This window comes from Capra hircus, chromosome 29 (assembly GCF_001704415.2).
Source record: "Capra hircus breed San Clemente chromosome 29, ASM170441v1, whole genome shotgun sequence".
Classification (NCBI taxonomy): Eukaryota; Metazoa; Chordata; class Mammalia; order Artiodactyla; family Bovidae; genus Capra; species Capra hircus.
In genome coordinates, this window is record NC_030836.1 from 6,551,351 (window position 1) to 6,564,351 (window position 13,001).

The 13,001-nt window shown below is 44.0% G+C and overlaps 1 protein-coding gene across 3 annotated transcripts in view; it reads left to right on the forward strand.

Annotated features, from left to right (window-relative positions):
• GRM5 (glutamate metabotropic receptor 5) overlaps positions 1-13,001 on the forward strand; it is a 606,414-nt gene that overhangs the window by 525,318 nt on the left and 68,095 nt on the right. For all 3 annotated transcript variants that reach the window (XM_018043523.1, XM_018043522.1, XM_018043524.1), the window contains exon 8: positions 4,467-5,406. In XM_018043523.1, coding sequence (XP_017899012.1) covers positions 4,467-5,406 — 940 coding nt within the window. The remainder of the gene's footprint in view (positions 1-4,466; positions 5,407-13,001) is intronic.

The following is a 13,001-nucleotide window of genomic DNA, read 5'->3' on the forward strand; positions in this document are numbered from 1 at the left end:
CAACACCACAATCCGAAAGCATCCATTCTTCAGTGCTCAGTCTTCTTTATGATCCAACTCTCATATCCATTATTGAGCCCTCTTATTAAACAAAAAATCCTTTGTCCCACCCGTTATGTACTGATTCAAAATCTTTTGAGTTTACACTCTTGAGTTGTATTTTTCTAGACTCTCCCAGTGACTGTAATGCACATTCATTTTTGGAAACTCTAAGATCTTATCCAATTATAAGATTCAGTGATTATAACACTCTAATCAGAATCCAATTTGCTATTCCAAAAGAATAGCTTCAAAAGTATTTTGTGCAATGGCAGCATCATTAAACTCAACATAAAGTCTTTGGAGTGGTTCATGTCAAAGGAAAAAAAAAAACACTCATTTGAATGTATAAATTCTGACAAGTTTGCGAAAATAGTCACCATATAAGAGGCATCCCTTATACACATTTCTTCCAACACATATCTAGTGGAGCTTTCTTTAGGTTCACACATGATGTTAATAGGTTGCACATGAAAAGTTCAAGAATATATTTGACACAAAAATAGTGGTGAGTCTTATCATATAGAAAGCATTTATTAATTAGTGTGCTAATTACATTTATACAAAAACAGTTAAGATTCAGCAAAACAGTATGGGCTAACAAAAAGAAGCGAGTCGAGGGAAAGCCCTCCTTGTTGTTTCCTCGCTAAGTCACATCCAGCTCTTTGCAAGTCCATGGACTACAGCCCGCTAGGTCCTGGGTCCATGGGGTTTCTGAGACAAGAATATTGGAGTGCATTGCTGTTTCCTTCTCTAGGAGATCTTCCCAAACCAGGGACTGAATCTGCATCTCCCTCATCGGCAGGTGGAGTCTACCACTGAGCCATCAGGGAAATATATATATATGTAAATATCTCTATAAATATAGATATAGTGATTCTCTTTAGCTAATGAAGGGCTTCCTGCTTCATGCACCACATAACATCTTTCCTCTATAAGTAAATTAGTATAGTCATGTAATAGCTCAGAACCTAGTAGGGGAAATAGACTCCTAGAGAATTAACTACAGAACATAATAACTTTCACTGTCATATCACTATTATAAACTGCTATGGAAGAATAATGATAGAAATGATTGGTCGCTATTTTTTTTTTTGTAAAATAGTCTCTATGAGGAACAAATTTTTAAATATGAACCTTAACCCTATGGTATACTAAAGTCTCAGAAGCTGAATTCCTACATACAAACAGCATATGTGAACACGGTTGCCTAAACTATGGACACAGGTATAGTCGTTAGCAGGCATCCCTGGTGGCTCAGGTGGTAAAGAATCTGCCTTCAATTCAGGAGACCCAGGTTCAATCTCTGGGTCGGAAGATCCCCTGGAGAAGGGAATGGCCCATTCCAATATTCTTGCCTGGAGAATTCCACAGACAGAGGAGCCTGACAGGCTACAGTCCATGGGGTAACAAAGAGTCAGACACGACTGAGCGACTAACACACATATGCATCAGCAGTGAGATATGCATTTATTTATAATTCTATACACTATATAAACTGTCATATTTGCTCTGGGCTATCCACATACACACTTTTTAAAGTTAAAAGCACAGGTGTTTTAAATAAGCATATATTTTCCCACAGAAACTATTTTGTAAAGTGTGCTGGGGATCCTAAGCTAGCTCACAAATCCTATTAAGCCCATGATGAATCTTATTATAAACTAATAGCACTATTTGAAACCTAAGATCTTGAAGAAAGAGACTGGCAAGTCAGAAATAAGGGAAAGGAAAAAGAATGTTTCCATTCCTTTTTACAACAGAGCTGCCCTTAAACGTATCTTGAAAGAACTACTTACTTCTTTGTCACTATCAGGGAGAAAGAAATTTCCCTCTGCCCTTCTAGGTTCTTCTGGCTGGTCTAAGAATTAAACTGACACAAGACAACAAGAAGAGAAATCGAAGAGCTTAATAACCTGTCAACAGGGGAGAGACTCAGGAGAAATGAGGAACTCACCAACATGGCCAAAGCCCTTACCTTAAATACCATCGTCAGTTAAAGACAAAAGATGTTAAGGGTGTCGACAGTCAGCAAGGGGAGAAAAAGCACAGCAGTAAGGGGAACAAAGGTCATGCAGATTTAAGTCTTTGCCTTCTCCACCAATCAGAATTTCTAGTGATATTGGTCGTCGTCCCCCTCTTCTATGCAGTGAGGGAGATCCCCTTACAAAGAGAGACTTCCCTGATAAATGCAAACATTTCTGACAAAAAGGCATCTCCTCCTATTTGGTTTTCAGAGTTTTTCCTTTGTCTGCTGTTTCTTAGAAAATAACCAGCTTAAAATACTTAATATGTCAAAGAGACATATTTTGGGGTAGCAAATTCTGCTCCCCTGTACCATCATCACATACTGTCTTTGCTGCTTCCCTTAGCTCTGATTAACCACTGACATTCAGTCACTTACTGCAACACCTTGACCATGAGATATAGGAAGTTACACCTGTATCAGTTAGGATCTGGTCTGGCTGCACTGCTGTTGTTTAGTCGCTCAGTCGTGTCTGACTCTTACGACCGCAAGGACTGTAGCCCACCAGGCTCCTCTGGCCTTGGGATTTCCCAGGCAAGATTACTGGAGTGGGTTGCCATGTCCTTCTCCATTGGCTGCATATATCAGGGAAATAAAAGTAGTTTACACAAGATAAATATGACATACGTCATCCACAGCTAGTCAGTGGTTCCATGGTTAACAGGGACTCAGACTCCCTATATTTTTCTCTTCCAAATCCCAAAACATGTTTTCTGACTTTAATGTTACCTCAGAGTCTAAGATAACTACTGGAGCTCCAGCCATCACGTGTATAGTCCAGTCAACAGAAGGAGAAAGCAGGGAAAGGCACAAAAGGTACTTTCCAATATGAACCACTTTCCTTTAAGGAGTTCTCTACTTACATCTTTCTGGCTAAAACCTAGTCATATGGCACATCTGACTGCAAAGGCTGCTGGCAAATGTGGCATTTTAGTTGTATCCTTTATCCCCTCAAATGAAACTGGAGATATGTTGCTGAGGAAGAAGGGGAGAATGGATATCTGCAGGCCATTAGTAATCTCTGCTACATTGCTGAATTGTCTAATGCTCCAGATAGCTTAACTCCTCTCTTGCTGCTGCTTAGCCACTTCAATCATCTCTGACTTTCTGCAACCCCATGGACTATAGCCCAGCAGGCTCCTCTGTCCATGGGATTCTCCAGGCAAGAATATTGGAGTGGGTTGCCATGCTCTCCTCCAGGGGATCTTCCCAAACCAGGGATCAAACCCCGGTCTCCTGAACTGCAGGCAGATTCTTTACCACTGAGCCATCAGGGAAAACCAACTCCTCTCCTGCTCACTCAATAAAGATATCTCAATTCTGTTTTAAAAATCTAATTGACAGGAATGAGCCTTCTAGAGCAATGGTTCTCAACTCTGGCTGCACACTTAGAAGCCCTTGGAGTGCCTTTTAAAAATCCTGATGCCCAGGCCAGTGAAATCAGAAACTCTGGCAGTAAAACCTAAGCCATGGTATTCTTAAAAAATACCTAAGTGATTACAGTGTGTAGTCAAGCTTGAGAATCACTGTCCTAAAGACATTTTAAAAGAGGGCACATAACCCAAATGTTGCCACATCGCTGTGTTTTTTGTGGTAGAGTCAAAGACAGCGTAGATGGATCCAGTGTTGGTCATCCTGGATGCCTTTACCTTTCACATACCATCTCATCCACGTAAACAGTCTGTATCATTTCAAATAGGTCTCAAATCTCTCTACACCTTTATCTCATCCAAAATCCACTCAGAAATCCAAAGAATGTTTAAAACACACACACACAAATCTGACCACCTCATTCCTCTACTCTGCATAGATCCCTCCAATGACTTCCCATCGATCTAAGACTCTTTGCCCGGCAAGATCCCCTCCTGCCTACATCCCAGGCTTATCTTGGGCCACATTACTGTATGTGACCTCCTCCCATGCCCCCAAGCTCTTTCTGTACAATTGATTTATTTGCTAAACCAACCAAATCCACAAACGAAGCTACACCTCAGTGCTTGTATTTGCTCATTCCTGTGGAAGGAGGCTTCATTACCCGCAGATGGAGTCAAGATCCTTGCTGTGTGTCAATGTGGCCCTTATCCCACCTGCGAGTCTTTAAAAGTGCCCCCCCTTCCCCACCACGTTTGTTTGTTTGTTTAAGGGCAGGGAATACGTTCTTTATCATTTTGTTTTCAGAACTCAGAACAGCTCCTATCACAGAGTATACATTTCATAATCTAAAGATATCTAAATATTTGATGACTGAATATCTGCGGAAAGGACTAGGATGGGATACTGAAGATAAAAGGGTCGACTGGAGACCAGCTGAGAGAGTCACAAGCATCTGCTTGTACCTTACACAGGTGACCCACATCCACATTTCTTCCCTCTTCTTCAGTGTGTGTCTGTGTCTCTGCAGGTTGTGACTTGATCCCAGTGCAGTATCTCCGCTGGGGTGACCCCGAGCCCATCGCAGCCGTGGTGTTTGCCTGCCTTGGCCTGCTGGCCACCCTGTTTGTCACCGCGATCTTCATCATCTACCGAGATACGCCAGTAGTCAAGTCCTCCAGCAGGGAACTCTGCTACATTATCCTTGCTGGCATCTGCCTGGGCTACTTGTGTACCTTTTGCCTCATTGCGAAGCCCAAACAGATTTACTGCTACCTGCAAAGAATAGGCATTGGTCTCTCCCCAGCCATGAGCTACTCGGCTCTGGTCACCAAGACCAATCGCATTGCCCGGATCCTGGCTGGGAGCAAGAAGAAGATCTGTACCAAAAAGCCCCGATTCATGAGTGCCTGTGCGCAGCTGGTGATCGCGTTCATCCTCATATGCATTCAGCTGGGCATCATCGTCGCCCTGTTTATCATGGAGCCTCCGGATATAATGCATGACTACCCGAGCATTCGAGAGGTCTACCTGATCTGCAACACGACCAACCTGGGGGTCGTCACCCCTCTGGGATACAACGGACTGCTGATCCTGAGCTGCACCTTCTACGCCTTCAAGACCAGAAACGTTCCGGCGAACTTTAACGAGGCCAAGTACATCGCCTTCACGATGTACACCACCTGCATCATTTGGCTGGCCTTTGTGCCCATCTACTTCGGCAGCAACTACAAGATCATCACCATGTGCTTCTCCGTCAGCCTCAGCGCCACGGTGGCGCTCGGCTGCATGTTCGTGCCCAAGGTGTACATCATCCTGGCCAAACCCGAGAGGAACGTGCGCAGCGCCTTCACCACATCCACCGTGGTGCGCATGCACGTGGGCGACGGCAAGTCCTCCTCGGCCGCCAGCAGGTCCAGCAGCCTGGTCAACCTGTGGAAGAGGAGGGGCTCCTCTGGGGAAACCCTAAGGTAAAGCTTGTGGGGGGTGTGGGGGATGTAGCGGGGGCGAGGGCGTGCCTGGCCCCTGTGGCCGAAGCAGTGGCCTTTGTTTCCCAGGGCTTTTACCTGGAAAATAGCTGAGGAACTAAAACTAGGGGAGGCGGGGTGCTGGCTAAGGGTTTTGGACATCGGCCTTGAATGGTTTTCGTGGAAAGAATTGGATATATACCTCTAAGTGGATATGGGACCTAGTGACTTAGCCTAAGCCTAGAAACTTAGAAGTTGAGATAAAGGAAAAAAAAAACAAAGACTTGGGGCAAAGAGAAGTGAGGTCAGAAGGACTGGGAGGGCACAGCTACATCACTAAGGCAAGGCAAGGTGTCTGGGTCCTGAGGGGGACAGAGACCCACTGTGGACTAAACTCTGACTCAGTAGAATGGAGCAGAAAGGAGCGTAGAGAGCAGAGCACCAACAGCCTTACCCGTCTGCACTCACACGGCTCTGACTCTTTCTCGAGCCCAGACAAACCCTGTGTCACAGAGATGCAAGAATGTAGAAGTGGTCTTTCCATTCTTAAGGGGCAACATGAACTCCTGGGACATGTCTAAGGAGCTGAAAGGGGCAGAACAACAGAGTGGTTTTGCCTATAATCAGCCTTAACAAGCAGCCAGTTCCCCATGCTCCCTGCCATCCCACCCCACCCACCAAGGTCAGTGTCCCAGCTAACAGTTTTTGGGCAACCGCCATCAGAAAAGAATCTGAAGCCAACACCCAAGGCCGCCCCCCCACCCTTCCCCCCCATATGAGGGACTAAAGCGCTTCAAAAGGCAATGAGATCATCTTAGTGGCCTGAGAACCATTTTGGAGGTGTCAAAAAGGCTACATAGACTGTTACTGGGAATAACATTTAAGAATGCATCTCAAAAGAACCAGTCAGAATACCATCCGCTAACTCTTACAGAGATTTGAGAATTTTCCGATAGACAAATGGGAGAGAAATACTTTTCAAAAGGAAGATAAATAGCTAAACACGAATCCTTGAACAATTCTCTTACCCCATCATTTAGCCAGCATGAAAAGTCCTACTTTCCAGTCAGCCCTAATTCATCAAAGCCTGAATGACGGGTGATGGTAAAGGTACTGTGTCTGCTGAGGACTAAAACAGATTTCACAAAATGCTTAGAGTTTATCCACACGGCCCAACTCATTTGCATTGTTACCTTGCCTCCCTGCCTCTTTCAATTCCTTCTGATTCCTGTATGCCTCTCATCTCTTTCCATGTATACTGTGAAAGGTATTCAACTAACTTGTAAGCCTTGGTAAAAAATAACCTCTGCTACTTCTTCAATAAATCCTGGAAATGCAATGGTCTATACAGAAGACCTGCCATATATCTAACTGCAGGCATACTTTCTGTCTACCTTCCTGACTCCACTCTCAAACATTCTTTTTCTGTAACTCTGCATGATCAGCCTTTTATTTTGTCTAAGAAAATTTATTTTTCCAACCTTTCATTTTATCAGCCTTTCTTTAAACTCTCTCTTCAAATATAATCTTCCAGGGCATCCTGATAGATAAAAGAAATGGGTTGCTGGAGGGAATGCTGTGAGTCTGTACCTAAGTATCCCAAAACACACCAGGGTAGGCTCCTTAGAGAGAGGATGCGGCAATGGTGAAGAGCACCAACCTTGAAGCCAGCTTGTCCTGAGTTTGAACACTAGCACTGCCATTTCTTCTCTCTGAGCCTTAGTTTCTTCCTCTGCCATATTGAGATCCAAAAGCCTACCTCACAGGATCATCAAAAGTGAAAGAAATAGTGTGTGCAAAGGCCAGGCAAACAGCAGACATGTTAGTGGAGGTAGCGGAGTGCAGAGCTGGGCAGCATGGAATTCAACAGCAGCAGCATCACTCACCAGCTGTATGACCAACCGTAGGCAAGTCACGTAACCTCTCTATACCTAGATTCCTCCTCTGATGAATGAAACACATATTACATGTAGTGGTTATAAGACTAAATGAGTAAATATACGTAAGTGCTTGCCACACAGTATGTACCAGGGACAGAGGAGCCTGGTGGGCTACAGTCCATGGGGTCACGAAGAGTCGGACACGACTTAGTGACTAAACGACAACAGCAGGTACTACTGAAGAGTTTTCTATTATTATTCAATTCAGTCGCTCAGTCCTGTCTGACTCTTTGCAACCCCATGGACTGCAGCACGCCAGGCTTCCCTGTCCCTCACCAACTCCCAGAGCTTACTCAAACTCATGTCCATCAAGTTGGTGATGTCATCCAACCATCTCATCCTCTGTCATCCCCTTCTCCTCCCACCTTCAATCTTTTCCAGCATCAGAGTCTTTTCCAATGAGTCAGTCTTCCCATCAGGTGGCCAAAATATTAGAGTTTCAGATTCAGCATCAATCCTTCCAAAGAATATTCAGGACTGATCTCCTTTAGGATGGACTGGTTGGATCTCCTTGCAGTCCAAGGGCCTCTCAAGAGTCTTCTCCAACACCACAGTTCAAAAGCATTCAATTCTTCAGTGCTCAGCTTTCTTTATAGCCCAACTCTCACATCCATACATGACTACTGGAAAAACCATAGCTTTGACTAGACGGACCTCTGTTGGCAAAGTAATGTCTTTGCTTTTTAATATGCTGTCTAGGTTGGTTACAACTTTTCTTCCAAGGAGCAAGTGTTTTTTAATTTCATGGCTTCAATCACCATCTGCAGTGATTTTGGAGCCCCCCAGAATAAAGTCCCTCACTGTTTCCATTGTTTCCCCATCTATTTGCCATGAAATGATGGGACCGGATGCCATGATCTTAGTTTCTTGAATGTTGAGTTTTAAGCCAGCTCTTCACTCTCCTCTTTCACTTTCATCCAGAGGCTCTTGACTTCTTGCTTTCTGCCATAAGGGTGGTGTCATCTGCATATCTGAGGTTATTGATATTTCTCCCAGCAATCTTTATTCCAGCTTGTGCTTCATCCAGCCCAGTGTTTCACATGATGTATTTTGCATATAAGTTAAATAAGCAGCATAAAAATATACAGCCTTGACATACTCCTTTCCTAATTTGGAACCAGTCTGTTTGCTTCTTGACCTGCAGAAAGATTTCTCAGGAGGCAGGTAAGGTGGTCTGGTTTTTCCATCTCTTGAAGAATTTTCCACAGTTTGTTGTGATCTACACAGTCAAAGGCTTTGGCATAATCAATAAAGCAGAAATAGATGTTTTTCTGGAATTCTCTTGCTTTTTCTATGATCTAACAGATGTTGGCAATTTGATCTCTGGTTACTCTGCCTTTTCTAAATCCAGCTTGAACATCTGGAAGTTCTTGGTTCACATACTGTTGAAGCCTGGCTTGGAGAATTTTGAGCATTACTTTACTGGTGTGTACTAACTTAACAACTGTCCATCTTTTTCCACACCTGAAAGTGTCTACGTCGGGTATGCAATAAGGATGATCTTCATAACAAAGAGAGCATCATAAAAGGCAGGACAGACCTATAGATATATTGATTATATAGCCTGGGGCTGCTCGAGGATCTGTGTTTTCACCTTGTCCAGCCGTATGCCTGACTAAAAAGCACAGCCTTTGCACGGTAAGCTTGGGGCTGGAGGCTTTGTCTGCCTTGTCCATCACTGTGCCTCTAGTGCCTAGAAGTACAGAGAAGGGTGCCTGACACATAGATGACACTCAGGAATCATTTGTTGGTATGTCTGGTGAATGACTGGATTGGAGAAGGTAGTAATGTGGTAGTTATTTTTTGCTTGTCTTCAAGTGTGCACACTACTGCCCCCTAGTGGTTCTTTCATGAGCTCAAGCTTGCAGTGATCTGTATTAAAGATACCCTCTGCACTCACTCCTGGGGTCATCAGTTTCTGCTCAAGACTGGGATCATTAATCCCATCCACAGATCTCATGTTTTGCTATAATTCTAACATTCCTCTAGTAACATTAAATTACTGTTTTCAACTATCTCATTTCTAATGGCAACATAAGCAACAAAATCCACTGATAATGCTAATGCATGCATGCATGCTAAATTGCTTCAGTCGTATCTGACTCTTGCCGCCCCATGGATTGTAGCCTGCCAGGCTCCTCCTCTGTGGGATTTTGCACGCAAGAATACTGGAGTGGGTTGCCTTGCCCTCCTCTAGGGGATCTTCCCCACCCAAGGATCAAACCTACATCTCTTTCTTCTCCTGCACTGGCAGACAGGTTCTTTACCATGGCGCCACCTAGGAAGTCCATACAAAATAGGAATTCTCAAGATTTGGGGCAGTATTTTAACTTGTTTCCCCTATGGGGTCATGTAGTTATTAATGATTCGATTTTGCAGTTAGTACATCTGGGTATTAGAAAATCAAAGAAGTTACAGAGGGAACTTTGGCTACTGTTGGCTTTTCTGTATGCAGTCTTGGCAAATTCTGGTCTATGTGATTATAGCGGAGATAGGCTACACTCTGATTATATAGAAACTTCTTTCTGCTATTAACCAAGATATTCAGGCTGCAACCTGCTTTTGACATAAAGAAGACGAAAGGCCAGAGAAAGCTAGCATACCCTTGCATCACATATATTCCACAGCAGCTCCCCGTTTTGAAGCTATAATTCTAAAAAATAAATTAGATCCAAATTAAAATTCTTCTTATAGCCCTTCCCTGGTGGCTCAGTGGTAAAGCATTCACCTGCTAATGCAGGGACATGGGCTCCATCCCTGGGTCGGGAAAATCCCCTGGAGAAGGGAACGGCTACCCACTCCAGTATTCTTGCCTGGGAAATCCCATGGACAGAGGAGACTGGTGGGCTGCAGTCCATGGCGTCATAGAGTTGGACACGACTTAGCAACAAAGCAACAACAAAAATTCCTCTATACCTCCCATGAGCCCTCGGACGAAGTATTCCTTCTCTGTGGTCCAAAATCAAGAAGTTTGGAACACTGTAGACATGACTGCTTGTGTATGGGTTTCTGTCTCCTTTCATAGTTTTCTAGAGGCCACTGTATATCACGTTACCTGGCACACTGGGGCTTATTTAAAGGCAAACAAGTGGACTCGGGTGCTCCCAGTATTTTCACACTTTAGTCTGAATTACCTTCATTAGTTGCGCTCCTCAGGTTTGCATCCTGTAATATGCCAATGGGCCCACTACTGGGATCTAAAGTGAGCTTAACGGTGTAACCTTAGTCTGTGGATGTCAGTCTCTGGAGAGAAGCTGCCACGCCTGCCTGGCTCTGCTCCCCTCCATGCAATGTGTGAAGAGGCAGGCTGCCGTAAACCCACACTGGCTGCCGTAAATCTGCACTGGGTGCCGTAAACCCACACTGGCTGCTGTAAAGCTACACTGGGTGCGGGCCCTCTCTCTGAAAAGGCTTATACATGTCTCTTCCACATCTCATGGCAGACGGTGAGGGCTCTGTTTTAAAAGAGGACACTAACTGCCTAATTTAAAATGAGAAACATTAATAACTTCTGGGGTTATAGTGGCTACATTTCCAAAGGTTAGTCCATCCTCTGTGTGAATTTGAACAAGGTACTTAAGTCTGCTTCCTCACCTGTGAAATGGTATTACAGTGTTGTGAGGAGTGGCCGAATTCATATGTATTAAATGCTTCCTAGGAACACAAGGAAAGCACTCAATAGATGGTAGATAAATCTTTTAGAAGAGTGTTCAGCTGCAAGTAAACTTGCTTTTCAGAGACTTTATATGACTTGTTTGCTTTTCATTTCTACGTGTTACTAAAAGTATGCATAGACTGTTCCTAGCATTGCTCCAGCGCTCACCTATGCCGGAGCCAACTTCCTCAGGCCTCTTACTGATGTATGTGCAAGAGCTCCATGCATGGCACCCCCTTACAAGGGAAATCAGTATTCTTGTAAGAGTCCGCTAAGAATTGCCTTTAGGTGTTACTGGCCCAGACTGTCTCATATAATAGCTACCCCTAGATGCAAAACAGTGTAAGAAAGCATGCGTTTCATTTAGTTTTCACATCTTCTATTATGGAAACTGAAAGGGAGGGAGGAGGTGTCAGGTGCTTATTGGATACGCAAAGAGCCTTAGCTCTTCGGCTTTGGAGCAGAGCATTTCCCACAATGTATTCTCTGGTAAGCTAGTGTCACAAACCGTTCCTTGCCATGGACAGTGGCAGCACTTACCAGTTTAGCAGCAGTAGTAATACTCATGGGCTTCCCAGGTGGCTCAGTAGTAAAGAGGCCTCCTGCCAATGCAGGAGATGTGGGTTCAATCCCTGGGTCAGGAAGACCCCTTGCAGAAGAAAATGGCAACGCACTCCAGTATTTTTGCCTGGGAAATCCCACTGACAGAGGAGCCTGGCAGACTACATCCATGGGGTCACAAAAGTCAGAAGTGACTTAGCATGCACACACACTCACTCACACACACACACACACACACACACACACACACACACACACAGAAAGAGAGTAATACTAATAGAATTGTCTAGAGGTCACAGAATACTTTGGCCACCTGATGCAAAGAGCTGATTCACTGGAAAAGACCCTGATGCTGGGAAAGATTTGAAGGCAGGAAGAGAAGGAGGCAAAAGAGGATGAGATGGTTGGATGGCATCATTGACTCAATGGACATGAGTGTGAGCAAACTCCAGGAGACAGTGAAAGACGGGGAAGTCTGGCATGCTGCAGTCTATGGGGTCGCAAAGAGTCAGACACAACTGAGTGATTGAGCAACAACAACACAAAATGTTTAATTAATTATGGCAATAATTATTCCCATTTTTCAAATGAAGGGTTTGAGGTCCAGAGTGGGTAGAACACTTGCCCATAGTCTCATGACTAGTAAGTTATGGAGCAGCTTTTTACTCAGGCCTTAGCTCTTTGGCTTTGGAGCAGAGCATTTCCCACAGTGTATTCTCTGGTAAGCTAGTGTCACAAACCATTCCTTGGGAAAAAAAAAAAAAAAGTTATTTGGTCAAATAAGCTTGAAAAAACTCTATTACTGGCGATAAACACTGAGAAGCCTTGCAGTGTGTACACCAACCATTCATTTGTGAATTCTTTTCCAACTCTTCCCAAGCTCGCTGAACATAACACTATTTTTTCAAGTAACTCTCCTAACGTCTGGAGGGTTGATACTACAAGCAGAGTTCTCTTTGGAAACCATCACCATAGCCAAAAAAGAAGAAACAGTTCAGGGGGCCTGAAGAATAGTTCCTGTCTTCAGTGAGGAGGAGGCTAGAAAGAGCCAATTCCACCTCTGATCATGGAGAGAATCACTTTTGTTCTCTGAGCACCAAAGGGAAGCACAGAGCCTAATTCTAACAGATCGAAAAGTTTCCTGAGAAGTTAAATAGGCTCATCCTAGAGCACAAAAAATGAAAGTGCCTGGAGTCAGTCATTCAGTTCACTGAAATAGCAAGGGGAGAAGAGAATGAGTCACTACAGATTCTATATATATATATATATATATATATATATATATATATATAAATGTATTATTTGTGCCGTCAATGTATAGAGGGCCCTGTGATTAACATTTTGGTTCTAGACCCTAATTTTCCAGCATGACATGGTGAGTGTCAAATCACTGTCAGGAAGATAACGCCATGCTTCTGTTTAGGGCCTTCACTTCAGCTGCA